This window comes from Microcaecilia unicolor, chromosome 9, assembly GCF_901765095.1.
Source record: "Microcaecilia unicolor chromosome 9, aMicUni1.1, whole genome shotgun sequence".
In the NCBI taxonomy this organism is placed as follows: domain Eukaryota; kingdom Metazoa; phylum Chordata; class Amphibia; order Gymnophiona; family Siphonopidae; genus Microcaecilia; species Microcaecilia unicolor.
This window is the reverse complement of record NC_044039.1, coordinates 189943475-189971076: the sequence shown is the minus strand read 5'-3', so window position 1 is coordinate 189971076 and position 27602 is coordinate 189943475. Positions and strand designations below refer to the sequence as shown.

At 43.5% G+C, this 27602-nt stretch overlaps 1 protein-coding gene across 1 annotated transcript in view; it reads left to right on the top strand.

The window, feature by feature from the left end:
- Positions 1 to 27602, top strand: part of LOC115477102 (exocyst complex component 3-like protein 4) — a 99140-nt gene that overhangs the window by 68800 nt on the left and 2738 nt on the right. The window contains exon 9 of the mRNA XM_030213718.1: positions 16031 to 16153. Within this exon, the coding sequence (XP_030069578.1) occupies positions 16031 to 16153 (123 nt within the window). The remainder of the gene's footprint in view (positions 1 to 16030; positions 16154 to 27602) is intronic.

Genomic DNA, 27602 nt, shown 5'->3' with positions numbered 1-27602 from the left:
CCCGGATTCTATGCAGTGCGCTTAGATTTAGGCGCTGAAATCGACACGGATTCTATTACACCACACATAATTGGCTTAACAAGCTAATGATCGCTGATAATAGCACTTCACAAGCAATAATGAGCACTAATTGGCAATGATTAGAATTTAGGCGCACAACTCGCTAAGCGTATTCTGTAACGATGTGCACCGAACTTCTGACATGCAGAGGCAAAAAGGAACGTGGTTATGGGCGTTTCATGAGCATTCCAAAATTTAGGCACCTAGTTATAGAAAATGGCCCAGTGCGCTTAAACCTACGCATTGAGATTTACACCAGGTTTTCCTTGGTGTAAATGGATGCACTGAGACATCAACTAAGCATATTCTATGCTAAGCTAGCGTTGGCAAGAGCCTGGAGACAGTTGGAGGTCCCAACTATGCAGGTGATAAAGTGTAGAATGAACCATCTGTATCAAATGTCGAAACTGACAGCTATGCGGATGGGACACCTCCAATTGTTCCAGAAAACATGGCATCCATATGAGCAGTGGAGAGATGTATTCCATTACCATGCAACCCAAAATCCTTCTGTAATACCAAACGTCTATTCTCTTCTTATTTCCACTATTCATGATGTATTGTAAGCCACATTGAGCCTGCAAAGAGGTGGGAAAATGTGGGATACAAATGCAATAAATAAATAAATAAATACCACAGCCATAATGCTGGGGGGAGAGGGAGGGGGAGGGTGGGAAAGGGAGGGTAATGGGAGTAAATCGATATTGATGTGAAGTCAGAAATAAGAAACTAATGTTAGCGATTTAACGTGGTTATAGCTGGATCAGATGATTGTATTGTTGAAATTTTTGAACAAAATAAAAAGAAACTGGAAAAAACAAACTAAGCCTAAATCTAGGCGCCAATTATAGAATACGCTTAGCACTGATTTCAGCACCGATTTTTTTTTAGGTGCCATATATAGAATCTCATCCATAGCGCCTAAATTCTAATGAGTGGAGCCAAAAGGGGGTGTGGTTATGGGCGGGGCAAATAGGCATATCATTGCCGTTCCAAATTACGTGTACTGTTATAGAATATGGCCCTCTGCACCTAAATCTATGCGCCAGTATTTACGCCGCCTTTCCCTCGGTATAAATGACTACATGTAGTTCTAGGCATTAAATCTAGGTGCCGCTTATAGAATAAGCTTAGGCGGAAATTTATTCCACGTGGATTTTTCAAGCGCCATATATAGAATCTAGACCTAAAGGGGTAAATCTATAAATTGGCTGCTAACGTTTAAATGTATTTAAATGCTGAATACACAAGTAAATGTTTAGAATACCAGCATATATACGCACATAAATGCCAAAAATCTGCCTAAGGCCTATTCTATAAATACATTCATTTCTTACATATATAACCCACAGGATATACACAGTTTTACATTTTTATTTTTTTAGAGATTCGGAGTATACACAAGTACAGGCTATACACAGATTTATTTCCAAGATTAGTGCTTTTTAATAGGAGTAATACAAAATTTTACATTTTAGGGCAGGGTATACATGGGTGTGGGGTATGTTCATATTTTATTTACAAAATTAGCTTTTTTTGCAAGGTATACATGGGTATGAGGTATACAAGTGTGGGGGTTATATATATATATGCAAAAATACAGTAGTAGTGCTATAGAAATGATAAATAGAATACGAGCATAACGGGGTAAATATGCGCATATGTAGTTAGGCACAAGCACTTTACGCTGGTGAAAATGCTTGCACCTGGATTTGGGAGATAATGCACCTAACTTAGGGTTACCATATTTTGTCCCCCAAAAAGGAGTTCACATGCCCTGCCCTGCCCGTCCCCTTTCACACCCTCGCTCCACCCCGTCATATTTTCCCCTTCCCCCTGTCACACACCCCATCACCCTCCCTCCCCTTACCTTACTACTGCCCTGGTGGTCTAGTGACTTCTTCGGGGCAGGAAAGAGCCCCTTCTTCCTGCCCGGAGCACTGCCCTGCATGCATCCTTCCTGTTGGTGATCTCGACGCTGATTCAAAATGGCTGAGATTGGCAAAACCCGCCTGGTTGCCCGGACATGACCTTAAAAAGAGGACATGTCCGGGTAAATCCGGACATATGGTAACCCTAACCTAATTTATTGTTTTCTATAAATTATCTGCAAAAGTGTGAGCCCCAACCAGACTCTGCCCATGTGAATGTCCACCTGCAAACTATGTGCTATCAAAAATATGTACTCAGTTACTAAATAGCATGTAGCCAGATAATTGCCAGTTACGTTCATAAAGTGAATGTGGGCAGTCCTGGAGCCCAGGTAAGACAGAGCCACGCAGCATTTGCAGGTAAAGGAAAAGAACATTTATTAAAGCTGTTAGGTCGGGGGTCCTGTTCTTTTCAGAGGAGGAGGAAAAAGGCAACATAATACTAGTCCGTAAACGGAACAATGTTCTTGCAGGGTCACTGTGTACCTTATTGCCTTTCAGTACAGCAGTACCCTACTTGTCCCTGGCCTGGTTCCTCAAAGTTACCAGGAAAGTATCTAACAATTACTCAGGTCAAAGTACAAAATCTGCAAGGTTCCAAGTGGAGCTTGGCCTACCTGACTGTAGCAATTGCAAGTCTCATAGAAGTGGTGGAGGTACATGCCATGGTCAGTATTCTCAATGGAGAAGGGTAGTTAGTGGGGTTCCCCAGGGGTCTGTGTTGGGACCGCTGCTTTTTAACATATTTATAAATGACCTAGAGATGGGAGTAACTAGTGAGGTAATTAAATTTGCTGATGACACAAAGTTATTCAAAGTCGTTAAATCGCGGGAGCATTGTAAAAAATTACAAGAGGACCTTACGAGACTGGGAGACTGGGCGTCTAAATGGCAGATGACGTTTAATGTGAGCAAGTGCAAAGTGATGCATGTGGGAAAGAGGAACCCGAATTATAGCTACGTCATGCAAGGTTCCACGTTAGGAGTCACGGACCAAGGAATGGATCTAGGTGTCGTCGTTGATGATATGTTGAAACCTTCTGCTCAGTGTGCTGCTGCGGCTAACAAAGCAAATAGAATATTAGGTATTATTAGGAAAGGAATGGAAAACAAAAATGAGGACGTTATTATGCCCTTGTATTGCTCCATGGTGCGACCGCACCTCGAATATTGTGTTCAATTCTGGTCGCCGCATCTCAAAAAAGATATAGTGGAATTAAAAAAGGTAAAAGAAGGGCGACGAAAATGATAAAGGGGATGGGATGACTTCCCTATGAGGAAAGGCTAAAGCGGCTAGGGCTCTTCAGCTTGGAGAAAAGGCGGCTGAGGGGAGATATGATAGAAGTCTATAAAATAATGAGTGGAGTTGAACGGGGACTAGGACTAGGGGGCATGCGATGAAGCTACAATGTAGTAAATTTAAAATGAATCTGAGAAAATGTTTCTTCACTCAACGTGTAATTAAACTCTGGAATTCGTTGCCAGAGAATTTGGTAAAGGCGGTTAGCATAGCGGAGTTTTAAAAAGGTTTGGACAGCTTCCTAAAGGAAAAGTCCATAGACTGTTATTAAATGGACTTGGGGAAAATTCACTATTTCTGGGATAAGCAGTATAAAATGTTTTGTACATTTTGGGGATCTTGCCTGGTATTTGTGACCTGGATTGGCCACTGTTGGAAACAGGATGCTGGGCTTGATGGACCTTTGGTCTTTCCCAGTATGGCAATACTTATGTGCTTATGTATGTACTTATTCAAAGTTGTCAAAACACATGCGGATTGTGAAAAATTGGAAAACTGGGCATAGTAAACTGGAAGACTGGGCATCCAAATGGCAAATGAAATTTAATGTGGACAATTGCAAAGTGATGCACATTGGGAAGAATAATTTGAATCATAGTTACCTGATGCTAGGGACCACCTTAGGAGTCAGCATTCAAGAAAAAGATCTAGGTGTCATTTTAGAAAATACGCTGAAATCTTGTGCCCAGTATGCAGCAGCAGCCAAAAAAAACAAAAAGGATTCTAGGAATTATTAGGAAAGGGATGGTGAATAAGACTGAAAATGCTTTAATGCCTCTGTATCACTCCATGGTGTGACCTCACCTTGAGTATTGCATTCAATTCTTCTCACCGTATCTCAAAAAAGATATAGCAGAATTAGAATAGGTTCAAAAAAGAGCAACCAGAATGATAAAGGGGATGGAACACCTCCCATATGAGTAAAGGCTAAAGAGGTTAGGGCTCTTCAGCTTGGAAAAGAGATGGCTTAGGGGGGATATGATTGAGGTCAATAAAATCCTGAGTGGTGCAACAGGTAAAAGTGAATCGATTTTTCACTCTTTCAAAAAGTACAAAGACCAGGGGACACTCAATGAAGTTAAATAGAAATATTTTTAAAACAAATAGGAGGAAATATTTTTTTCACTGAAAGGGCCCTGTTTACTAAGCCGCGCTAGAGGCGCGTTAGTGCTTTCAGCACGCACTAACTGTGTAGGCGGCCACAATATTCCTATGGGCGCCTACAGTTAGCATGTGCTAATTTTGTGCACACGCTAAAAATGCTAGCACACCTTAGTAAACAAAGCCCAAAGAACAGTTCAGCTCTGGAACTCTTTGCCGGAGGATGTAGTGACAGCGGTTGCATATATAGATTTAAAAATTTTTTGGGACAAGTTCCTGGAGGAAAAGTCCATAGTTTGCTACTGAGAGAAATAGGGAAGCCACTACTGTCTCTGGGATCAGTAGCATGGAATGTTGTTACTCTTTAGGTTTCTGCCAGATACTTGGGACCTGGATTGGTCACTGTTGGAAGCAGGATACTGGGCTAGATGGACCATTGGTCTGACCCAGTATGGCTATTTTTATGTTTTTTTTTGTTACATTTGTACCCCGCGCTTTCCCACTCATGGCAGGCTCAATGCAGTGGGCAATGGAGGGTTAAGTGACTTGCCCAGAGTCTGCCTGTGCCGGGAATCAAACTCAGTTCCTCAGTTCCCCAGGACCAAAGTCCACCACCCTAACCACTAGGCCATTCCTCCACTGGTGTTGCTACTATTTGAGATTCTATTCCACTAGAAGTCGGCCCTTGCAGATCACCAATGTGGCCGCGCAGGCTTCTGCTTCTGTGAGTCTGACATCCTGCACGTACGTGCAGGACGTCAGACTCACAGAAACAGAAGCCTGCGCAGCCTTCTACATGGAATGTTGCTAGTGGAATAGCAACATTCCATGTAGAATCTCCAATAGCATCTATTTTATTTTTGTTAAATTTGTACCCTGCACTTTCCCACTCATGGCAGGCTCAATGCGGCTTACATGGGGCAGTGGAGGGTTAAGTGACTTGCCCAGAGTCACAAGGAGCTGCCTGTGCCTGAAGTGGGAATCGAACTCAGTTCCTCAGGACCAAAGTCCACCACCCTAACCACTAGGCCACTCCTCCACTCTTATGTACAAGAAGGAAACCTCATTTAAAGGGAAAAAAAAAAAGATATTCTAGAACACAAGGTCAGCCTTCAAAGGAATAGGCTGAGCAGCAACATCAGGAAATATTGTTTTCACAGGAAGACTGGTGGAAGCCTGAAACACCCTGCTGGAGTTGGTGTTGACAGCTAAAACATTAACAGAACTGAAGAGGGCACAGGTTAATCCTATTTTTGGAATGGAGAATATTAAGAAGTATTTCCTGTATTATCTAGGGCATTTTATGTTTCTGTGATAGAGTGGTAGGGTAGCTATGTTCAGTTCAATTCAATTCTTGTATACCGCTAATATCCCTTTTCCAGGGTTCAGTGCGGTTTACGTTTTAGGTGAGACAAAAGCAGGTAGTGTTAGTGTGAGGTATGAGAAACATTAGAGACCTTTGGATTAATGCATGTGACTAAAAACATTAAAGGAAAGGATAATGGATGATACTAGGAAGTAGAAGTCATGATGGATTACTATGAAGCAGTCTTTGAGAAGAGAAAGGTTTTTAGCCTCTTCCTGAAGCTGAGGCAGCTGTTTTCTGTTCTGATGGCAATAGGTAGAGAGTTCTTGACTCCACGTACGGGGAATAGAGAGCTGAAAATCCTCTGATTTTGAATTGTCTTTTGAAATGGTGATGCTAGGATTAGTTGTTTCAGTCTGTTAGACTGGACCCATAGGTGGCCCAACTGTTTGGGGAGGCTAAAGGGGGTGGGGTTAGGGGCGGTACCAGTGGTGGGGCTTACATCCATAATTGTCTGACAACACACCTAGCTCCGCCCCCACCTATCCCTGCCCTTGTTGATGTGTTTTAAAATTCAAGCAAAACTTGTACAGGAAAACATTCAAATAAGCACAATGCTGTCATAGGAAACCTATCTAATAGCAGAATATTATTAGAAATGAGGAACTGCCTATGCTGGTCCATGTGTAAAAAGTCAAAAGCTGTTCCAGTTGGATACGATGTGCCTTAAAAGATGGAGGACTATATATATATATATATATATATAGTCCTCCATCTTTTATATTTGTACTTATTTGAAAGTTCTTCATTTATTTGAAAACTTTCCATACACAGATATAAATATCATGAAATAAAAATTGAATACCACTAAAACAGCTTTAAAAAATATTGTAGCTGGTAGAGACAGCAGTTATAAACTCTCCATTTTGTGCTCATTTTTCTAAACTGTTCAATACAATAGAGATGGCCAAATTCAGTGAGAATATCCTTTTTCCTGATGGGTTCATCTTAGCAGCTGTTGTGTTGTACCTTAGGATGCCTGGTGTTATAAAATAAGATAAGATGGACTATATTAAAATTAAATGGAAGTAAAATTAAACTCACCTTTCATCTTGCTGAAATCTTAAATCTGGCCTTGGCCACAACATCTGTTAGATTCAATTCTTGAAGAACCTACAGTATTCAGGCATTCTCCCGAGTATAACCTAATAGCATATTAGATGGCAGCAGAAAGACATCAACTGGCCCACCCAGTCAGCCCAGTCTTTCGTGTCCATTTTGCTAAGCATGAATCACAGTCTCACAGTCATAGAGCAAGACTACTTGTAAAAGATCTTTCCATGTGCAAGACAGTTTGTGCCATCTTTCTCATTTGTATTCCACCATCGAGCAGATGAACCTACACAATCCCCAACTAATCTAAACGGCTACCAGTGCAGCCGGAACGGCAGCAGGAAGTGTGTCAGAGGAGGAGGTTCCGGCCAGAGCTGTCTGTGAGTGAGTGAGTGTTGTTGCTCTATACCGACAGCTCTTTTTTTTTCTTCTGTGCTGGGGAAGGAAGGAGCCTTAGGGAGGTAGCGAATCGGGCAGGTAGCCAGGTAAGAAAAGAAGTGAGCGGGGGCAGGGCAGGGGGTTGCCAACGAGGAGGAGAGGAAGATACAATTTGTTTTTACTCCCGCCCCAAATTCGAGGAGGGCAGGAGGAGGTCATGGTTGGACTGGGGAGGCTTAGCCTCCCCAAGCCTCTTATATGGGGCGCCTGTGACTGGACCAGATATAGCGAAGCAGTCTTAGCAGTTCAGAGGTGAAGCCCTGTGAGATTTGAAAAACTAAACAAGCAGCTTTGGACCTGAGTCTTTCTGCTGTGGGAAGCCAGTGCAGTTTGTTTAGATGAGATATTCAATCTGTATATTAGTCTTGTAGCTGTATTCTGTGTGATTTGCAGTTTTTTTTTCTGATATTGACACCTCATACCAAGAAATCCAAGTGAGGCAGGATTAACATTTGGACTAGTAGTTCAAAGGCTTTTCGTGGAAGAATGGTCTGTGCACACATCTATACCTGCAACCATAGACTGCATATGAGGGCAGTTAAAGACCAAAAGGCCTATCTAAGCTGCCCATTGTCCTTTCCTGTTACACTGTGGCTTAGGCTAATTGATCTCCAGCTTTGTTCTCACTTTATTACAGTTAAGGCTTCTATTTGCTTTTCCCCTGAGCATGTTTGGTTTCCAGTCGGGGCCGGCCCTACTACAAGGCAGACCAGGCATCCACCTAGGGCAGCGGGCTTCAGGGGGTGGCTGTGCAGCACCAGCATAGCTGGCAAAGATAACAGCAGAGAAGCCCTTTAAAAGCCACTGTCACTGATGGACCTTTCAGCATCCCAACACACACACATGCTCAAGGCCTGGCACACCCTGCCCCTTCTGACAGCATGTAGGAGGGGGCGGGATATGGCAGGCCTTAAGTGTGCACATGTGCTGGGATACTGAAAGGCCCACCATTCACAGTAGCTTTTAAAGGGCTTCCCTGCTGCTGGCTATGCTGGTGCTGCACTGCCGTGCCCCCACCCCCCTGAAGTCTATATTTTCTTTAGTCTTCTTCAATGGCAAGGTGATGGGAGCAGTAGCATCAGTGCCAGGGAAAGAAAGAGGGCAGATATGCTGGACACTTTGGAGGAAGAAGGGAAGAGGAGAGAGATGCTGGACACCTTGAGGTGGGGGGAACAGAAGGAGCGAGTTGCTGAGAGGAGGGTAGGGAAGGAGAGATTCTGAGCAGTGGCATAGCTACAGGTGGGCTTGGGTGGGCACAGTCCCACCTATTCTTGGCTCAGGGCCATTCTGTCTGGCCCACCAAAAATGTTCAGTGGCTGTCACCTCGTTCTCCTCTCTCTCGCCCCCCGGAGCCAGCATTTCCCCGCCCCCCCCCCCCCCCCCCCCCCCCCCCCCTCTGATCTACCTCAACATTTTTGCCCATGCAGCAGCAACACACAAATGCTGCCTGTGTTGGCCCTGCAGGCTTTCCTCTGCCATGTCCCGCCTTTGCTGACTTCACTCCTGTTTCTTCTCTGGTGGGACATGGCAAAGGGCAGCCTGTGAGGCTCTGTTGATTAGATTGTAAGCTCTGTCGAGCAGGGCTGTCTCTTCATGTTCAAGTGTACAGCTCTGTGTACATCTAGTAGCGCTATAGAAATGATGAGTAGTAGTAGAGGCTGGTGCAGGCAGTGGATATGTATCGCTGCTGAGGTAGACCAGGGGGCTGCCAGGCGGTGGGTGGGGGCAAATGCCAGATCTGGCGGTGAAGGAGAAGGAGAAAGATTCAGAACAAAGGGGAGAGGAAAGTTTTGGAAGGTCTACCCATCTTAACTGTGAGCCCACCCAAAATGATTGGTCTGGCTATGCCTCTGAAACTGAAATTACAGGTGTGGGGAAGAATAGGGGATAAGAGATGCTGGAGACTGGGGGGGGGGGGGAGAGGGAATTTGAGATGCTGGACTACAGGTGGGGCAGGGCAAGGTGAGATGGGGGGTGGGGAGCACATGGCTGATGGTTCACTTAGGCTATCTGATACCTTTGGGATGGCCCTGATTCCAGCCTCCATTTCTGAAAGGACTTGCCAGTGACATAAGTGACACCAAAGCTGGCCTAACTTCACAGATAGAAACAAGATGGGTGGACTTAAGGGAGGTAATGGGAAATGAGGACTGCCAATTCACACATGTACATGGTAAGATCAGGGCTGATCATCAGGAATGAAGTCAGTTGGTACCCTATGAGGCTTCTAATATACCCAATTTTAGATTGAGATTGAAATGGATTTTATATCTTGCAAAGAGTCTTGTAAAGAGATTAGATACTATAATCATATAGTACATCAAAGAAAAACACAGTGCCATGCACAGAACCATCTCTTCTCTTGGACAAAAGCTCTTTGCCAATGCCAGCTGTATGCTCCCTCTCCTCATCGGTACCTTTAATAATCACACACATACAATTCTGGCATATTTATTTCTTTTAGGTTCATTTATATCCCACAATTTCCCACTCATGCAGGCACATTGTGGCTTACGGTAATTTAAAAAAAAAAAATTAGGAAAGTTTACAACGTAAGAAAATAGTGCAGGAAGGACAAAGAGTAGACAGAGGGAGCAGCAACAACAATGGAAACTAAGTAGGGAGGGGATCATGAAGGGAATATCAATCAGCAGAGTAGTTGAGGGAGTAAGTTTTAGCAAATAAGTAAGACTTCAGCAGCTTTATTAGATGTATATGTAGTAATAACCTGTCCTGAGCCATTCGCAGTTCACAGTGTCTATTCCCGTTCCCAGTCTGGCATGGCTGATCGTAGCAAGCAAGCACCCCATCATGGCATGTCTCCACCCAACCTCTCGGTTGGCATTGAGCTCCAATCCCTGGTTGTACTGTGCCTCCCTCCCCCATAGTATGAATAGGGATCTAGCTTACTGGCTCATGAACCTGCCTTTCCTAAGCAGCAACATCATGTCCCTTCCAAGCTCATCCTCATCTCGGCCCTTACCAAAAACTAGGGAGGGAAGCCTGCGAGGCTCTGTCAATCTAAGCTCTGATCTAAGCAGGATCAGAAAAGAGACTGAGCCACTTGACTTACCCTCTTGTATCTTGAACCTGCAGCCCGTCTCTTGGCTAGCCAGATCTCACCCAAGGCCTAGGAAGAAGAGGAAAGGGGGGAAGCTCACTCCCCTTTCCCCTGGGAAGGGGCAATATCACCTGATTATTTTTCACCTTCCTAGACACTCCAACCCAGAGGCTCTCTTAAACCTTTCCAAAGCCTCATGCCTCAGTACTGTAGCTGTTGTATTTTGTTTTAAAATTCTCAATTTATGTTACTCTTAACAGTAATTTTATAACAGAATGCCTATATGGAAAGTCCAAACAGGCACCTATTTTATGCATATTTTATAAAGCAACATAGAAACTTATAAAATAACTGTTCGGAACTAGGGATGTGCATTCATAATTTGCAGCAATAACCTCCAAAATGGCAATTTTTTTTCCCACCGTTGTTGAACATCAGCATTTTTTCCTGGTATTAGCAACCATCGTGCATAAACCAACCTTGAACCTGGTACTGTGGGTTTAGAGAGCAGTCACCTTCCAGGAGGAGCTATTCTGCCTCTTGAGAAGCTGTCATAGCCAGCCCATACCTAGCTTTGTCTTGTATTTATGATAATCTATATTCCTTTTTCCTAATTGGTCCAGCAGGATCCAGCTCAGAGCAGACTTGAGTATTTCTGCCTGACCTATGAGCTTGTTTCCTGTTGCTTCAGTATTGTTCTTGTCCAGTTGTGCCTTAAAGAAATTACTAGTCATCACAACATTACTTTTGAACTAGGAAGGAAAAAGGCCTGATAGAGCTCTAGATAATCAATCCTCTAGAGTGATGTTGTGATGACTGCTACTTTATTGTTGAGCACATATGAAAAATACATTTGTTGTTTGTGGAAACTTTTGTGTATATTGTAAGCGATTAATTATTTCCACACCCAATTTTTGAATTGTTTCCTTAAAGAAATTAAACAAAACAAAACTTTTAAGAACAAAAAAGCCTGTAAACAACACAGGAAACTAAACAGAACAACATTTTTTTGCCTATATATCCCTACTCTTATCAGGGGGGTTTTCACAGTTAACAATGAAAGACGACCATATTGCAGCAGCTGTTAAGAGGGTGTATAAGAAATTGTTGATAATGTGACGATCAAAGCCATATTTACATTTTTATAAGCCTCACACAGTTAAGGTTATATCGGCCTCCTTTATGATCATTACATTAATACTTGATGAATATTCCTAGCCTGAAGAATGCTAAATTGTGTGATTTTTTTTTTTTTGTTACATTTGTACCCCACACTTTCCCACTCATGGCAGGCTCAATGCGGCTTACATGGGGCAATGGAGGGTTAAGTGACTTGCCCAGAGTCACAAGGAGCTGCCTGTGCCTGAAGTGGGAATCGAACTTAGTTCCTCAGGACCAAAGTCCACCACCCTAACCACTAGGCCACTCCTCCACTTTTCCTACTATTTGAGATTCTACATGGAATGTTGCTATTCCACTAGCAACATTCCATGTAGAAGTTGGCCCTTGCAGATCACCAATGTGGCCGCGCAGGCTTCTGCTTCTGTGAGTCTACTTGCAGGACGTCAGACTCACAGAAACAGAAGCCTGCGCAGCCTTCTACATGGAATGTTGCTAGTGGAATAGCAACATTCCATGTAGAATCTCCAATAGTAGCAACATTCCATGTAGAATCTCCAATAGTATCTATTTTATTTTTGTTACATTTGTACCTCACGCTTTCCCACTCATGGCAGGCTCAATGCGGCTTACATGGGGCAATGGAGGGTTAAGTGACTTGCCCAGAGTCACAAGGAGCTGCCTGTGCCTGAAGTGGGAATCGAACTTAGTTCCTCAGGACCAAAGTCCACCACCCTAACCACTAGGCCACTCCTCCACTTTTCCTACTATTTGAGATTCTACATGGAATGTTGCTATTCCACTAGCAACATTCCATGTAGAAGTTGGCCCTTGCAGATCACCAATGTGGCCGCGCAGGCTTCTGCTTCTGTGAGTCTACTTGCAGGACGTCAGACTCACAGAAACAGAAGCCTGCGCAGCCTTCTACATGGAATGTTGCTAGTGGAATAGCAACATTCCATGTAGAATCTCCAATAGTAGCAACATTCCATGTAGAATCTCCAATAGTATCTATTTTATTTTTGTTACATTTGTACCCTGCGCTTTCCCACTCATGGCAGGCTCAATGCGGCTTACATGGGGCAATGGAGGGTTAAGTGACTTGCCCAGAGTCACAAGAAACCAATTGGAAACTTATTTATTCCAGCTGGCTTACAAAAGTGGCTTGAAAAACAATTTGTGGATAAAAATGCTGATACTGTTTGTACCATGTTCATGAGAAGTGATACTAACTACTAATTTAGATGTACTGCTTAGATTGTGAACACGCTAGGAACAGACCCAGTACCTGTAAAATGAAACTGTAAACCGCTTAGGTCTAAGCGGTATATAAATACTGAAATGAATGAATGAAATGAATATTGGTTCACTCTGTTGCATTTAATCTATATAATGCTGAAATTTATGTCACTTTGGGGCCCTTTTACTAAGCCGCGTAGGCGTGTACGCCAGGGGCGTAGCCAGACTTCGGCGGGAGGGGGTCCAGGGCCAAATCTACAGGGGCCCAGGCCCCCGTGGCCCCACGTATCTACGCCACTGGTGTATGCATGTCCTACGCACATCAATTTTGAACTACCACCCTGCTATCGCGTGGCCTGGGTGGTAATTTCATTTTTTACGCGTGTCCACTGAGCACACCGGAAAATTTCTGGCGCATGGTGCTAGCCAGGCGGTATTTGGCATTGTATGCGCATAGACCATTACCATCCAGTTAATACATGAGACCTTACCGCTAGGTCAGTGGGTGGTGGTAAGGTCTCAGGCCAAAATGGACATGAGCCAATTTTTATTTCGCCGCACGTCCATTTTCAGCCCAAATAAAAAAGACCTCTTTTGCAGGTGCGCTAAAAAATGGACCTGCGTTCGTCCAATACACACGTCTACACCAGCGCAGGCTATTTTTCAATGCAGCTTAGTAAAAGGACCCCTTAATGTGTTTGTACTGTTTTAAATATTGTGCATGCACGTTTCTAACCCACCTTGAGCTTTGGAAGGTGCAGGCTGTAAATTTTTAACAATTATAATAATAATACTCAAAACTATTCCTGAGAGTACACACATTCTCCAAAGAAGTTGGAAACATGTACATGTGCTCTGTGGGTGCATATATATTGTATAAAATACATACCGACCTTCGATGTTTCCTACATAAACTATCCTTACCTCAGACCTCAGCATGCCAATATCTCAACACTTCATAACTGACAAATTGGAGGGTCATGGGATAGGAGGAAATGTCCTATTGTGGATTAAAAACTGGTTGAAGGATAGGAAACAGAGAGTGGGGTTAAATGGGCAGTATTCACAATGGAGAAGGGTAGTTAGTGGGGTTCCTCAGGGGTCTGTGCTAGGACCGCTGCTTTTTAATATATTTATAAATGATTTCGAGATGGGAGTAACTAGCGAGGTAATTAAATTTGCTGATGACACAAAGTTATTCAAAGTCATTAACTCGCGACAGGATTGTGAAAAATTACAAGAGGACCTTACGAGACTGGGAGACTGGGTGGCTAAATGGCAGATGACGTTTAATGTGAGCAAGTGCAAGGTGATGCATGTGGGAAAAAAGAACCTGAATTATAGCTACGTCATGCAAGGTTCCACGTTAGGAGTTACGGACCAAGAAAGGGATCTGGGTGTCGTCGTCGATAACACACTAAAACCTTCTGCTCAGTGTGCTGCTGCGGCTAGGAAAGCGAATAGAATGTTGGGTATTATTAGGAAAGGTATGGAAAACAGGTGTGAGGATGTTATAATGCCGTTGTATCGCTCCATGGTGCGACCGCACCTTGAGTATTGTGTTCAATTCTGGTCGCCGCATCTCAAGAAAGATATAGTAGAATTGGAAAAGGTGCAGCGAAGGGCGACTAAAATGATAGCGGGGATGGGACGACTTCCCTATGAAGAAAGACTAAGGAGGCTAGGGCTATTCAGCTTGGAGAAGAGACGGCTGAGGGGAGACATGATAGAGGTATATAAAATAATGAGTGGAGTGGAACAGGTGGATGTGAAGCGTCTGTTCACGCTTTCCAAAAATACTAGGACTAGGGGGCATGCGATTAAACTACAGTGTAGTAAATTTAAAACAAATCGGAGAAAATGTTTCTTCACCCAACGTGTAATTAAACTCTGGAATTCATTGCCGGAAAATGTGGTGAAGGCGGTTAGCTTAGCAGAGTTTAAAAAGGGGTTGGACGGTTTCCTAAAGGACAAGTCCATAAACCGCTACTAAACGGACTTGGAAAAATCCAAAATCCCAGGAATAACATGTATAGAATGTTTGTACGTTTGGGAAGCTTGCCAGATGCCCTTGGCCTGGATTGGCCGCTGTCGTGGACAAGATGCTGGGCTCGATGGACCCTTGGTCTTTTCCCAGTATGGCATTACTTATGTACTTATCTACTTATGTAAGTCTTATGCCCCTATTCAATACATGTGTAAGGTTTATTTTTCATTAGTTCAGTTCTTATCTGATATAAAACTTATTTTTATTTCTCATTATTTAAAGAGAGTGTATATACTCATCTTTGAAATGTAAACCAGATGTTTAACCCAAGGGTACTAAAGTAACAAAGAATGGTTGTGGTATTACACATGCAGTACAGCAAAAATAAAGAGTAAGCCACAAAACATTGAGCCTGCCATGAGTGGGAAAGCGTGGGGTACAAATGTAACAAAAAACAAAACAAAACATGAAACTTATACTCTTACAATGTGAGGTAGCAAATTGCTTGCCACAGAAAAGGGAAGGAAAAGCCTCAAAGTAGCTCAGAACACACAGTTTTTAAAGAGTTTTGGCGGTCAAAATCAGGCCTTACTCTTCATCATAGGCAAAATCCTTCTCATAGGAAAAGTGGCTACATTCAAAATACAAAATATGATAACTTATCTCAGGACCAATGTGTAGCTCTCAAAATGTGTCTGGTGGAAGTCTAAAGATGCAGGAATGCCCCCGGGCAAGGGTACTTCATCAGTTGAGATAAGTAATGAAATAATGAAAAAAATCTTACACCCGTGTTGACCCATGATGAGGTGGAGGCATAAGACTTGTCAGTTATGAAGTGATGAGATAATGGCAAGCTGCACCGCTGATGTCCGAGGTGAAGATAGTATATGGAGTAAATATCGATGGTCTGTATGAGTTTATAACAATTGGGTGGTTCCTATTATTAATTTTTTTGCATTGGTGGAGAAATATTGTATAAAATGTGCACGTACATTGTGACTGCTTCCCTGGAAATACTTATAGGCACTGGAGTCATCCCACACATGTGTCTTCTCATCTGTGCATGTACTTAAAATTTACATGTAGAAAAACTTTAGCAAAATTACTTCCTTAAGCCAATTTTAGGTATTACAATAGAGAGGCAAGCTTCCTGTCTATAATGCTGCTTACAGGAACACATGCCTTTTCTTTTCCCCTGATCTCAGTAAGCAATGAGCTTTGCGATTACCTACAGCAGCTGTAATTAAAACCCTTTTCTACCTGTCGCTCTAGAATCAGTGGGAAAACGAAATGGCTTGGTTTATTTTTTGAATGCTCATGTCAGTATGCAGCAGCAGTCACAGACTGAATACTAAGAACTTGTTATGTTTTTCAGCCACACTTTAGACAACTGCTGACAATAAAATGGATTTCAAGCACTGAAGCTTTTGACACAGTGAAAGAGTCCATCAGAATGGCTTCCCAGCCTGTAAAATATTTAAAGCAGCCTTTTAATAAGGTATGTTTCCATTTAGTAGTGATGCACTGACGGCGTCATATACAGTATTATATACAGTATAAAAAAGAAATAAAAGCATACAAACAGCAAAGGTAATGAAAGAGTTCCAAATCGAAAGATGTGGTGCAGAATTTTATTGGTAGAAAAGACTCAACGTGAGCCGTGTTTCGGCCGCAAGGCCTGCCTCAGGAGTCAGTACCAGCAAAAACACAATGGATATAGGGGTCCTTTTACTAAGGTGCGCTGAAAAGTGGCCTGCGGTAGTATAGGCGCGCGTTTTGGCCGCAAGCAGGATCATTTTTCAGTGCAGCTGGAAAAAATGGCTTTTTGGGGGGGGGGCGAAAATGGATGTGCGGCAAACTGAAAATTGGCGCGTGTCCGTTTTGGGTCTGAGACCTTACCGCCTGCCGTTGACTTTGCAGTAAAGTCTCCCGCGTTAACCGGGCAGTAATGGTCAACGCGGGTCCAAATGCCGATTACCGCCCGTGCGCCAGAAAATAGAAATATTTTCTGACGCGCCTCAAAAATGTAATTACTGCCCAGGCCATGTGGTAGCCGGGCGGTAACTTGCAATTGTCGCACGTTGGGCGCGTGTAGGCACTTACGCAGCTTAGTAAAAAGACCCTGTAGTTATGTAATATCACCAAATATGCACATCCAACGTATCCTGCCTTATACTAGCGCTGCTGCAGAACAGCTCTGTTCCGGCTAGGTTTGGTCACTGTTTCCTTTTGAAATCATAGTGGGATTTCTTATTTTAATATAGGAGGAACTGAAAGCATGTCTCTTGTTACAGCACATGCTGGCTTGCTTCTCCTTGACAGGGGGTAATAATGTCCCTTCAGAGAGCTGGTGTATTTGGTGGTGTACATCACTGGGGCAATCTACTGCCTCACCACCAATCAAGGAAGAGAGGCTGAGCAGAAGTAAACCAGCAAATCTGAAGGCCGAAGTCTGCTTAAATCTGTAGTGTGGGGTTTGAAACAATACTTACTTTAGTAAAATCTTTCAAAACCACAACAGACTTCCGCTTAAGGTTGGTACTGTAGCAGTCCCTGGTCAAAAAATAAATAAACTGCACCAAAAATGTTATATTACAAAACATGAAAATAGGAAGCTTCACTGGTACAAGTATCAAAATGAAAGTGCAGTTTCCTTTTTCACATGTATTTCATCGTAATTGCAATAATGACTCAATTAATCTAAGTATTATTTTTATTATTTTTACATCTCAGTGAAAGCCGTTCAGGAAAAGAGCTGTACATGTGAAGAATATATTTATTTATTTATTTAACGCATTTATACCCCACATTTTCCCGCTAGTTGTAGGCTCAATGTGGCTTACACAATACCGTGGTGCAGGCTACAGTTCAGTAAAATACAATTAAACAATGTAATAATAAGATAGTAATCGTATATGCAACGTATAAAACAACAGAGATAATTTTTTATTTTTTATTTTATTGCATTTGTATCCCACATTTTCCCACCTTTTTGCGGGCTCAGTGTGGCTTACAATACATTATGAATGATGGAAATACATTTTGTTACAATTCGGTTATGGATTACATTGTGAAGAGTTATACGAGACAAAATCAAAGTATCGTTAAGGAATATATCAATAGAAAAGAACGTTGAAACATTGGAAAGAAACAACAAGGAGCTAAGGGGCAATATATCATAACAGAAAACATATGATATACATCATTTTTTTTTTTTGTGAGTAGAGGTATGAGTGTGGTGAGGTTTCAGGATAGAGAATTCATAAGTGGATGTGTTGATGTATTACTGAACAGTGAGTGTGGATTTTATGTGTTTTGGTTCTTTCCATACATTTTCTCAAAGAGATGTGTTTTCAATAATAAAAGATAAAAGAGATACAATGAAAAATCAAAAACTACGGAAAAAAAATTATATTACAGTTCAAAACCAAAGTCCAGTATATTAAGGGCCTCTTTTACTAAACCACACTAGTGATTCCTGGTGCGGCAAATGCGCCACGGCCCATGTTTGAATGGGCTGCGTTGCATTTGCTGCACAGGAATGGTTAGCACGATGTAGTAAAAGAGGCCGTAAATGAAGACTTCATCCTTAATATATTAGGACAAAAGTTCAAGACAAAAAAGACCTTAACCAGAACAGCTGCTTATCATACAATAACTGGCAGACATTAAGCTGATTGATTTTCCACGGGGGACGTAGGATTCCCAGCACAGGATACACTTGCAATTAGGGTCTTATCACTTAAAAAAAAAAAGATAATTGCGAAGGCTCATAGAACATATAGTTCGGGGCAATATAAATAAAAGCAGGACGGGAATGGAAAAATAGCTCTACTGGTTAGAGTGCTGGGCTTGACATCCAGGGGTACCTGGTTCAAATTCATATTTGGGAAAGCAAAATACGAAAGCGCCAAACCCCTAAGAGAAAAACTACACTGGCTCCCACTAAAAGAACGAATTGCGTTCAAAGTATGCACCATGGTCCACAAAATTATACATGGGGATGCTCCGGCCTATATGACAGACCTTATAGACCTACCTGCTAGGAACGCAAAAAGATCAGCACGCACATTCCTCAACCTTCATTACTCCAAATGCAAAGGATTAAAATACAAGTCCACTTACGCAACCAGTTTCTCCTACATTTGCACGCAGCTATGGAACGCGCTTCCGAAGACCATAAAGACAACGCAAGATTTAACTATCTTTTGAAAACTACTGAAAACTGACTTATTCAAGAAGGCATACAACAAACAACCGTCCTAACTACTAAACAATAAGAATGAAGAATAAGACTGGACCGACCCTAATCATGTTACCGAGCAAACTCAATGACCTTAATGAACAAACAATACCACTTCTAATCTAAAATCGACTACTATGCAACCACACAATGCCGACTAACTTCACTGCCAAACACTATTACTCTCACCCTAATGTCGTCACCTGAGCAACTACATAATGCTGACAGCTACACAAGATCACAATGCATTCTTCTACCATGTATGCACGCACTTGATTGCAAAACCATGTGCATATTTGTAGTCCGGAAATGGCAATCGCCATTACGGCAAATGTAAGCCACTTTGAGCCTGCAAATAGGTGGGAAAATGTGGGATACAAATGCTACAAATAATAATAATAAATCCCACTGCTGTTCCCTACCATCTTGGTCAAGTCAGAGAGGGGCCCTTTTACTAAGCTGCGGTAGGGCAGGAGCCTGGTGGTAATTTAGAAGTTGGCACAAGCTGTTTCCGATGGTAGAAAAATATTTTTCTACCACGGGGGCATTCCCAGCAGTAATTGGCAGCGCAGCCACATTGGCGCATGTTGCATGATTACTGTGCAAGTAGCGCGTGAGCCCTTACCATTAGGTCAGTGGGTGGTAGTAAGGGCTCAGGCCGTAAATAGCCACGTGCTACTTTTAATTTTACTGCACGGCCATTTACTGCCCCTTAGGAAAAAAAAAGCCTTTTTTCCCCAGGCGCAGTAAACAGTGGCCCAGTGCGCGCCGATTTCACACGTCCACACTACCGCAGACCACTTTTTTACCGCAGTTTAGTAAAAGGGCCTCTTAACCTTCCATTACCTCAGGTACAAAGTTAGATTGTGAGCTCGACAGGGGAGCGTACGTGAGGGTAACTCACCCTGAGCTACTACTGAAAAAAGTATGACCCCCATCATCTAAAGCCAGTTCAATAAAAGAGTGCATTTAATTATATTGCCATTAGGAAGTTATTGGCAGTATCTCAGATATATTCCAAATTTAACTCTCTGACTAATCGTAGATGTCTCTGGTCAGTTTGGGGTCAAAAAGTACTATACTCTTTTAAACAATTATTACATTTACATGGAAACTTCAAAAGAAATTAGGCCCCTATCTGATACACCTGAAGTCACATTAAGAAAAATAGCTTCCTTCTGTTTCATAGCTCTTGAGACATCAGGAAATACCCACAGCTTCATTCCAAAAAATGATTTAGATCTGTTACTAAAAACGTTTTTCAACACGAAATCATGATCTTTTATTTTACTATTTAAAATTATTTATATTCTACATAGTCCAGATTACAAAATCACATACATAATGAAATCAACTATTTCACTGTATTGTACAATTATACTGTTAATGGCTGTATACCTGTAATTGATATATTAATGTTTAACTTGTTCATCTTATTGATGTGTAAAACAATTTCCTCACTTTTTTCTCCATTAAAAAAAAAATCAAATACAACACAACAAAACATACTAAAACAAACATATCTGCCATCAAAGAGAAAATGTCGATTAACGTAATTGCCTGTAATTGAGAACTTTGAATTTCCAGGTTTCGTGAGAAATTCAAACTATCTGGTAAAAACCAAGGAATCGTGAGACTTTATCTGAGAAGCAGGATAGGGAACTTAATATATCTTAGTCAAAATAGGCAAGGTCACTTTAACAAAACCCACGTTCCCTATCAAATCCTTTTCAACATTTTCAATGCAGATACACCTTCTTTCTTTGCAAAATTAATAAATCTTAGATTCTTAGAGCCCTGTTTACTATGCCGAGCTAGAGGCCTTTGTCCCTTCCTCCCTTCTCATCCATTACTTCCCTCACCCGTAACTGTCTTGTTTGTCTGTATTACTTAGATTGTAAGCTCTTTTGAGCAGGGACTGTCTCTTTGTATCAGGTGTTCAGCGCTGCGTGCTTCTGGTAGCGCTATACAAATGCTAATAATAATAGATGCCCATAAAATTCCTAATTTTTAGCACACACTAAAAACGTTAGCACAGCTTAGTAAACAGGGCCCTTACTTATGCAAAACATTTTCTGTAGATTCCAGTTTTTAATGTAGAACCAAATTATAATTAATCAAGGCAGTTTGTATTAATTCAGATTTAGAAAGAGATTTTGACCCGTGCTTCAAATAGAGTAGTGTGCTCAGATGTTGTCTCAGTCAAAACATATATTTGCTTATTCCCATCTTTAAACTGCCCAGCCAAAACTTTTCCTAAATTATTTTATTACAAGCCATGCCTTCCAATGTTATTACTTCTGGTTTCCCGATTGATAATATCTCCAGTGAAGTTAAAGTTTGTGCCATAAGGCCACACTAGGAACGGAAATGTATTCTTCCCACTAATTATGGTACTCTCTCCTAATAAGACTCTGGCAGGGCCACTGAGCCAGACCCGGGGCAGGGCTGCCACCGCTGCTGGGCCCAGGACAGGGCTGCTGCTGCCCCCCCCCCCCTCCAAATTGTTATCCACTGCTGCCCCTCTCTGATTGCTGCCGCCCCCCTGATCACAGCTGCTGCCCCCCCCATCACTGCCGCTGCCACAACAGAATTGAAGATTGAAATACCTTAGCTAGTGGGGATCCTGAGGCCCTGCCTGCAGGAGATATCTTCCTCCAGCGCTGACTGCCTGCCCCTGCAGCTGCTTTTCCTCTCAGGGCATGCTCAGTTTCAAAACTGAGCATGCGCTTCTGAGAGGAAAAGCAACCACTCAGCAATGGACAGAAGAGCAGCGCTGGAGGAAATTCCGGATCCTCCCCAGCCTCCAAGGGGGGGCCCGGCGCCAGAGTTTTCTCTCTCCTGTTCCTGTTGGTATGCGATCACTCAGGGCCTGTCAGGAGCAGGAGAGAGAGACTCTGGCACCGGGCCGCCTTTGGAGCTCGGGCCCGGGGAATTTTGCCCCCCCCCCTCCCCGGTCCCCCCTCTTGGTGGCTCCGGACTCTGGGTTAGAGTTACCACACATGTTCTTTGGAGGCCTACCGGGTTACTCCTCTTCTGGACACCGGAAACCTCCTCATCAGGTGAAAGGGGGGCCACTTGCCCTCCTTGGAGCTTAAGCCATGGAGGATGCTGCCTCTTCTAATGCAGCCAAACCCTTCAGTAGGTGCTCTACAAAGGCTCCCAAGCGATGCCTCTCATAATTGACCAGAACCGAAAATGGGTGAGAGCCAACTGCTTCACCCTCTCTCGGGTGAGTCTTTTCCATTTACCTATTACAAAAAGCAAATCATAGAAGGAAAGGAGCCCCACTCAGCAAACTACCAAGGCTGCTGTTATGGTTGGGAAGGTTTTCACTGAGGTCTTTTTTTTCTCCACTATATTTGGAATTTTGATAAGTGGTGATAATTGTTAGTGGAAAAACATAGTAGAAATTTGAGCAGACTTTGGTCTTCAGGTTTTCTGGGTAATCTACTGCCTCCCATCCCCCCCCCCCCCCCCCCACCTCAGGTCTCACCCTGAGTGACCACCATCATGAAGCGAGTTCTCAAATTTGCACAAAAGTGCTGAAAGTGTCTCTGCTCAGTGGCTATTCCGGACGTTGCCGTGGAGTAAAAGTAACGTGCACATTTCAAAATTACTTGGGAACACACTGGTTTAAAAAAAAAAAAAAAACAAGCGTGTGCAGTAGCTAAATTGTGACTAGGCCAGGTCAATGCAGGAGTTGCTCACTGGCATTTTACTGCTTATATGATACATATTAACTAAAATTAATGAATCACCCAGGGGACATTTTGCTAAAGGGTTGGTGCACAGCAGTGGGCTTGCCGGGTGCCAATCCAGAACTACCGCCGGGCTATCGCAGGAGCCCGGTGATAGTTCCCACCATTTCCAGCACTACAAAAATATTTTCTATTTTTGTAGTGCTGGTGCTTACCCAGTGGTAATCAGGCAGTAGTTACCGCTGGGTTAGCGCGGGAACCTTTACCGCTCCTGAATGGATGGCGGCTAAGTGCTCCCTCCCAGGGCCGCCGAGAGACTGGGCCAGGCCCGGGACAAGGCCGCCCCTGGGGCCCCGCCCCCACCTAAGGTCGCCGGGCTCCTCCCCCTTCACCCGCCACCGGGCCCTCTCTCCACCCCCGGGCCCTCTGCACTGACCTTAAGCGCCTCACCTTCGAAAGCGCAGCAAGCAGCGGCAGACCACTCCTTCCTTCTGTGTCCCGCCCTCGTGGAAGTTATGTCAGGCGAGTTCGAGACACGGAAGGAAGGAGTGGTCTGCCGCTGCTTGCTGCGCTTTCAAAGGTGAGGCGCTTAAATTCAATGCCAGGGAGCGACGGAGGGCGGGCAGGCCGGACTGCAGCGGCCCCCCCCCTGGAGGCCAGGGCCCGGGGAATTTGTCCCTCCTATCCCCCCCTCTCGGCAGCCCTGCTCCCTCCCAAAATGGCCACATGACAAGTGGCTCACTTACCGCACAGCCATTTCTTTTTGAGAAAAAAAGGCATCAAAAATACGCGCTGATGTTAGCGCAGTCCCCTTTTTATCACAGCTTAGTAAAAGGACCCTTGAAATAGTAATTGGTTATAAGGTAGCCAGAACATGGGTGAGGTATGGAGGAAAATCTCTTCTCATTTCCTTTTTGAATTTCTTTTCCACATTGCAGATGATACAAAAATAATTAAACCAAAGAAGGAGAAGTCAATAATGAACTTCCTTACAAGAGCGGAAGTTCATTTACAAAGCTCAGGGAGTTTCCTTTTTGAGAATCCCCCCCCCCCCCCCCAGTACACATACACTAAGTACAGCATATCAATATCAGAACTATTCAGGGAGGGGGAGCAATGCATGATACAGACTTGTTCCTCACACCCTGTTCAGAAAGGAGGTGTGTGCCTGGAGTTAGTATAAGACTGCTGTGGCTGAGTGGTCCTTTTTTTGGTTCCACGAGTCATTGTCAAGGACCTACGTGATGTATTATGTTCAGTTTTGGAGGCTGCTTCTTGCTAAGGACATAGAAAGACTTGAAGCAGTTCAGAGGAAGGTGCCAAAGGACATGGAGTTTATGCCAAAAGACATACGAGAAGAGATAAAAACAGTGGAAACTTTATAAAGAATAAAATTCTAGAACACGTAGACAAACATGGTTTAATGGGACAGAGTCAGCATGGGTTCAGCCAAGGGAAGTCTTACCTCACTAGTTTGTTTCATTAATTTGAAGGCGTGAATAAACATGTGGCTAAAGGTGAGCCATTTGAGGTAGTGTATCTTCATTTTCAGAAATCTTTTGACAAAGTTCCTCATGAAAGAATTCCAGGGAAAATTAAAGAATCATGGGATAGAAGGCAATGTCCTTCTGTGGATTAGGAATTGGTTATTGGACAGAAAACAAAGGGTAGGGTTAAATGGTCATTTTTCTCAATGGAGGAGGGTGAATAGTGGAGTGCCGCAAGGATCTGTACTGGGAACATCAAGAGAGGTGATTAAATTTGCAGATGACACAAAACTATTAAAATTGTCAATACACAAGCGGACTGTGAAAAATTGCAGGAAGACCTTAGGAAACTGGAAGACTGGGCATCCAAATGGCAGATGAAATTTAATGTGGACAAATGCAAAGTGATGCACATTGGGAAGAACAATCTGAATCATAGTTACCAGATGCTAGGGACTACCTTAAGAGTAAGCACTCAAGAAAACTATCTAGGTGTCATTGTCGACAATACGCCGAAATCTTCTGCCCAGTGCGTAGCAGCAGCCAAAAAGCAAACAGGATGCTAGGAATTATTAGAAAAGGGATGGTAAATCAGACCCAAAATATTATAATGCCTCTGTATCTCTCCATGCTGCGACCTCACCTTGAGAATTATGTTCAGTTCTGGTCACCGTATCCCAAAAAAGATATAGCGGAATTAGAAAAGGTTGAAAGAAGAGTGACCAAAATGATATGAGGAAAGGATAAAGAGGTTAGGGCTCTTCAGCTTGGAAAAGAGATGTCTGAGGGGGGATATGATTGAGGTCCTCAAAATCCTGAGTGGTATAGAATGGGTAAAAGTGAATCACTTTTTCACTTTTTCAAAAAGTACAACGACCAAGGGGCACGCAATGAAAATACGTGGAAATACTTTTAAAAGAAATAGGAGGAAATATTTTTTCAGTCAAAGAATAGTTAAGCTCTGGAACTCATTGCCGGATGATATGGTAATAACAGCTAGTGTATCTGGGTTTTAAAAAGGTTGGACATATTCCTGGAGGAAAAGGCCATAGTCTGTTATTGAGATGGACATGGAGGAAGCCACTGCTTGCCCTGAGATTGGTAGCATGGAATCTTGCTACTAATTGGATTTCTACCAGGTACTTGTGACCTGGATTGGTCACTATTGGAAGTAGGATACTGAGCTAGATGGACCATTGGTCTGACCCAGTATGGCTATTCTTATCTTCTTAGACTTGAAGATCTGCTTATTCCTGGCATAAGCAGCATAACATTTATTTACTCTTTGGGGATCTTGCCAGATACTTGTGACCTAGAAACAGGATACTGGGCTTGATGGATCTTCGGTCTGTCCCAGTATGTTGATGCTTATATACTTATACCTTGTCTCCCATGCCACTTGTGCCACCAAGCTTGAGAGGTAAGTGCCACCACTGCTGCGTTCCAAAATACCATTGCCATACTAAATTCAAGATCCATCACTGAACTTAACATCTGCTGACTGAACAGAACCATCACCCTCGCTGCCCCTTATATATCTGCCCAGGCCACTCCTGCAGTTTAAACTGCTCAACTGCCATCTTAGTTTATTAGCTCCCATGCCCAGGTATTGGCCATGTTATGCTGTTTCAGCCCCTAGTGAACTTTTAAAAATCCAATCTTTGCCAGTCTCACCAGGACTGGCTCAAGGTATAGTGGCGCCCTGAGCCAACTTGCTTTGGTGGCACCCCTCTCCGTTGCAACGTTTCTGGCATTCCCTCCCTCCCCCCCCCCCCCCCCCCCCCCCCCCCCCCCGCCGGTCCAGCACAACTCCCTCACCTTTCTCACTCCTCTGCGGCCTGTAAAGTTTAGATTGTCACCCAGCACAGCAACAGCAGCATGACAGGCTGCCTTCAGCCAGCCCCTGGTCTTCCCTCTCGGAGGAGGCAGGACGCGGGTAGTGGGAAGACCCAGGGAGGTAAGGAAGCAGTGCCAGACCTGCGTGGAGGGTAGGGAGAAGAGAGGAAGGGGAGAGACCGGACCAGGTGAGGTCATTGGCCAGGTATTTTGGTACCTTAGGTTGCCGGCACCCTGGGCCAGAGCCTCTCCTGGTCCAGTGGTTAAGCCGGCCCTGAGTCTCACACACCAAAGTAACAGTCATAGTTGGTCCTCACTGAGTAGCCAACTTTTCAAAATTATTGGTGGTGCTAAACCAATTATCTTTCTCTGGAATCGAATATAGTCAAAACATTTGTCAAAGCTGGCTTGTATGTCTCCAACTGCAGGCACTTTGTTCCTTGGTCCATTTACTAAAGGGCAAATAATAGACCTTTGACACTGGTGGAATTCGATCCCCTAGAATCTTAAAGGACTCAGGCAGTATCTTTTCTCTATGGCAAAAAGTGTAACATTGCACAAGAGGTGGAGAGGGTTGAGGGTGTGGTTTCAGAGAAACCTTATGTGGAAGAGTGGCCTAGTGGTTAGCACCAGTCTTGACATCCAGGGGTGCCTGGTTGAATTCCCACTGCTGCTGTTTGTGATCTTGAGCAAGTCACTTAACCTTCCATGGCCTCAGGTACAAACTTATGGGCAGATGATCAAAAGCCCTACGCTGTTCCAAATAGCACAGGGCTTTACTGCCTCTATGATCAGAGAGAACAGCATGCAAATTTAAGCACCACCTATTCTCTGTGATCATAGAGAAACTTCCTTATATGGTGTGAAGCCCAGACCAGCGCATCCCAGGATGCACTGGGCTGAGCGCCACCATTTCAAGGCAGCACCGATGAAAGAGGATGGAGGCCACCTCCCTCGTCCAACAAAGGCGGGGGGGGGGGGGGGTGTGGGGAAGGGCCGCAAGGACAACCAGGCACTAGTATAGCGTTAACAGCCTCTAGCACTGCCTTTGCTTCTGATCATCAGCCCATTAGATTGTGAGTCCTCCAGGCACAGGGAAACACCCAGTGTACCTGAATGTTAACTCACCTTGAGCTGCTTCTGAAAAAGGTGTGAGCAAAATCTAAATAAATGGTAGCTGGGTTCGAGAGCTGAGAATGAAGCAGAGGATGTTTGAAACAGCCATAATATAAAACTGAACCATGACTACCTCACTTCTTTTTGAAGTTTGTTATTATAGTAACATTAAGGAAAATTTTTCTAGGGTTATATATATGCAGGTTAAACGTTTTTCCCTGAATTTGTCCTGATATTGGGAGAGGGAGGATGGTTTGTTTCATACAAACCTGGTCCTGGAGGCACCTTAGCCAGTCAGATTTTCAGGATATCCACGATGAATATTCACGAGAGAGATTTGCATGCAGTGGAGGTGCAGTGCATGCAGATCTCTCTCATGAATATTCATTGTGGATATCCTGAAAATCTTACTGATTGGGGTGCCTCAGGACCAGGTTGGGAACCACGGCCTCATCCTATATAATAATTTGCAACTCCAAGTTCTACGTCTGGATGCCTGGGTTCGTAACACAATTCCCATTGGTCCGTCCTCACGTCGGAACATGATGATGATGTCAGAGGGCG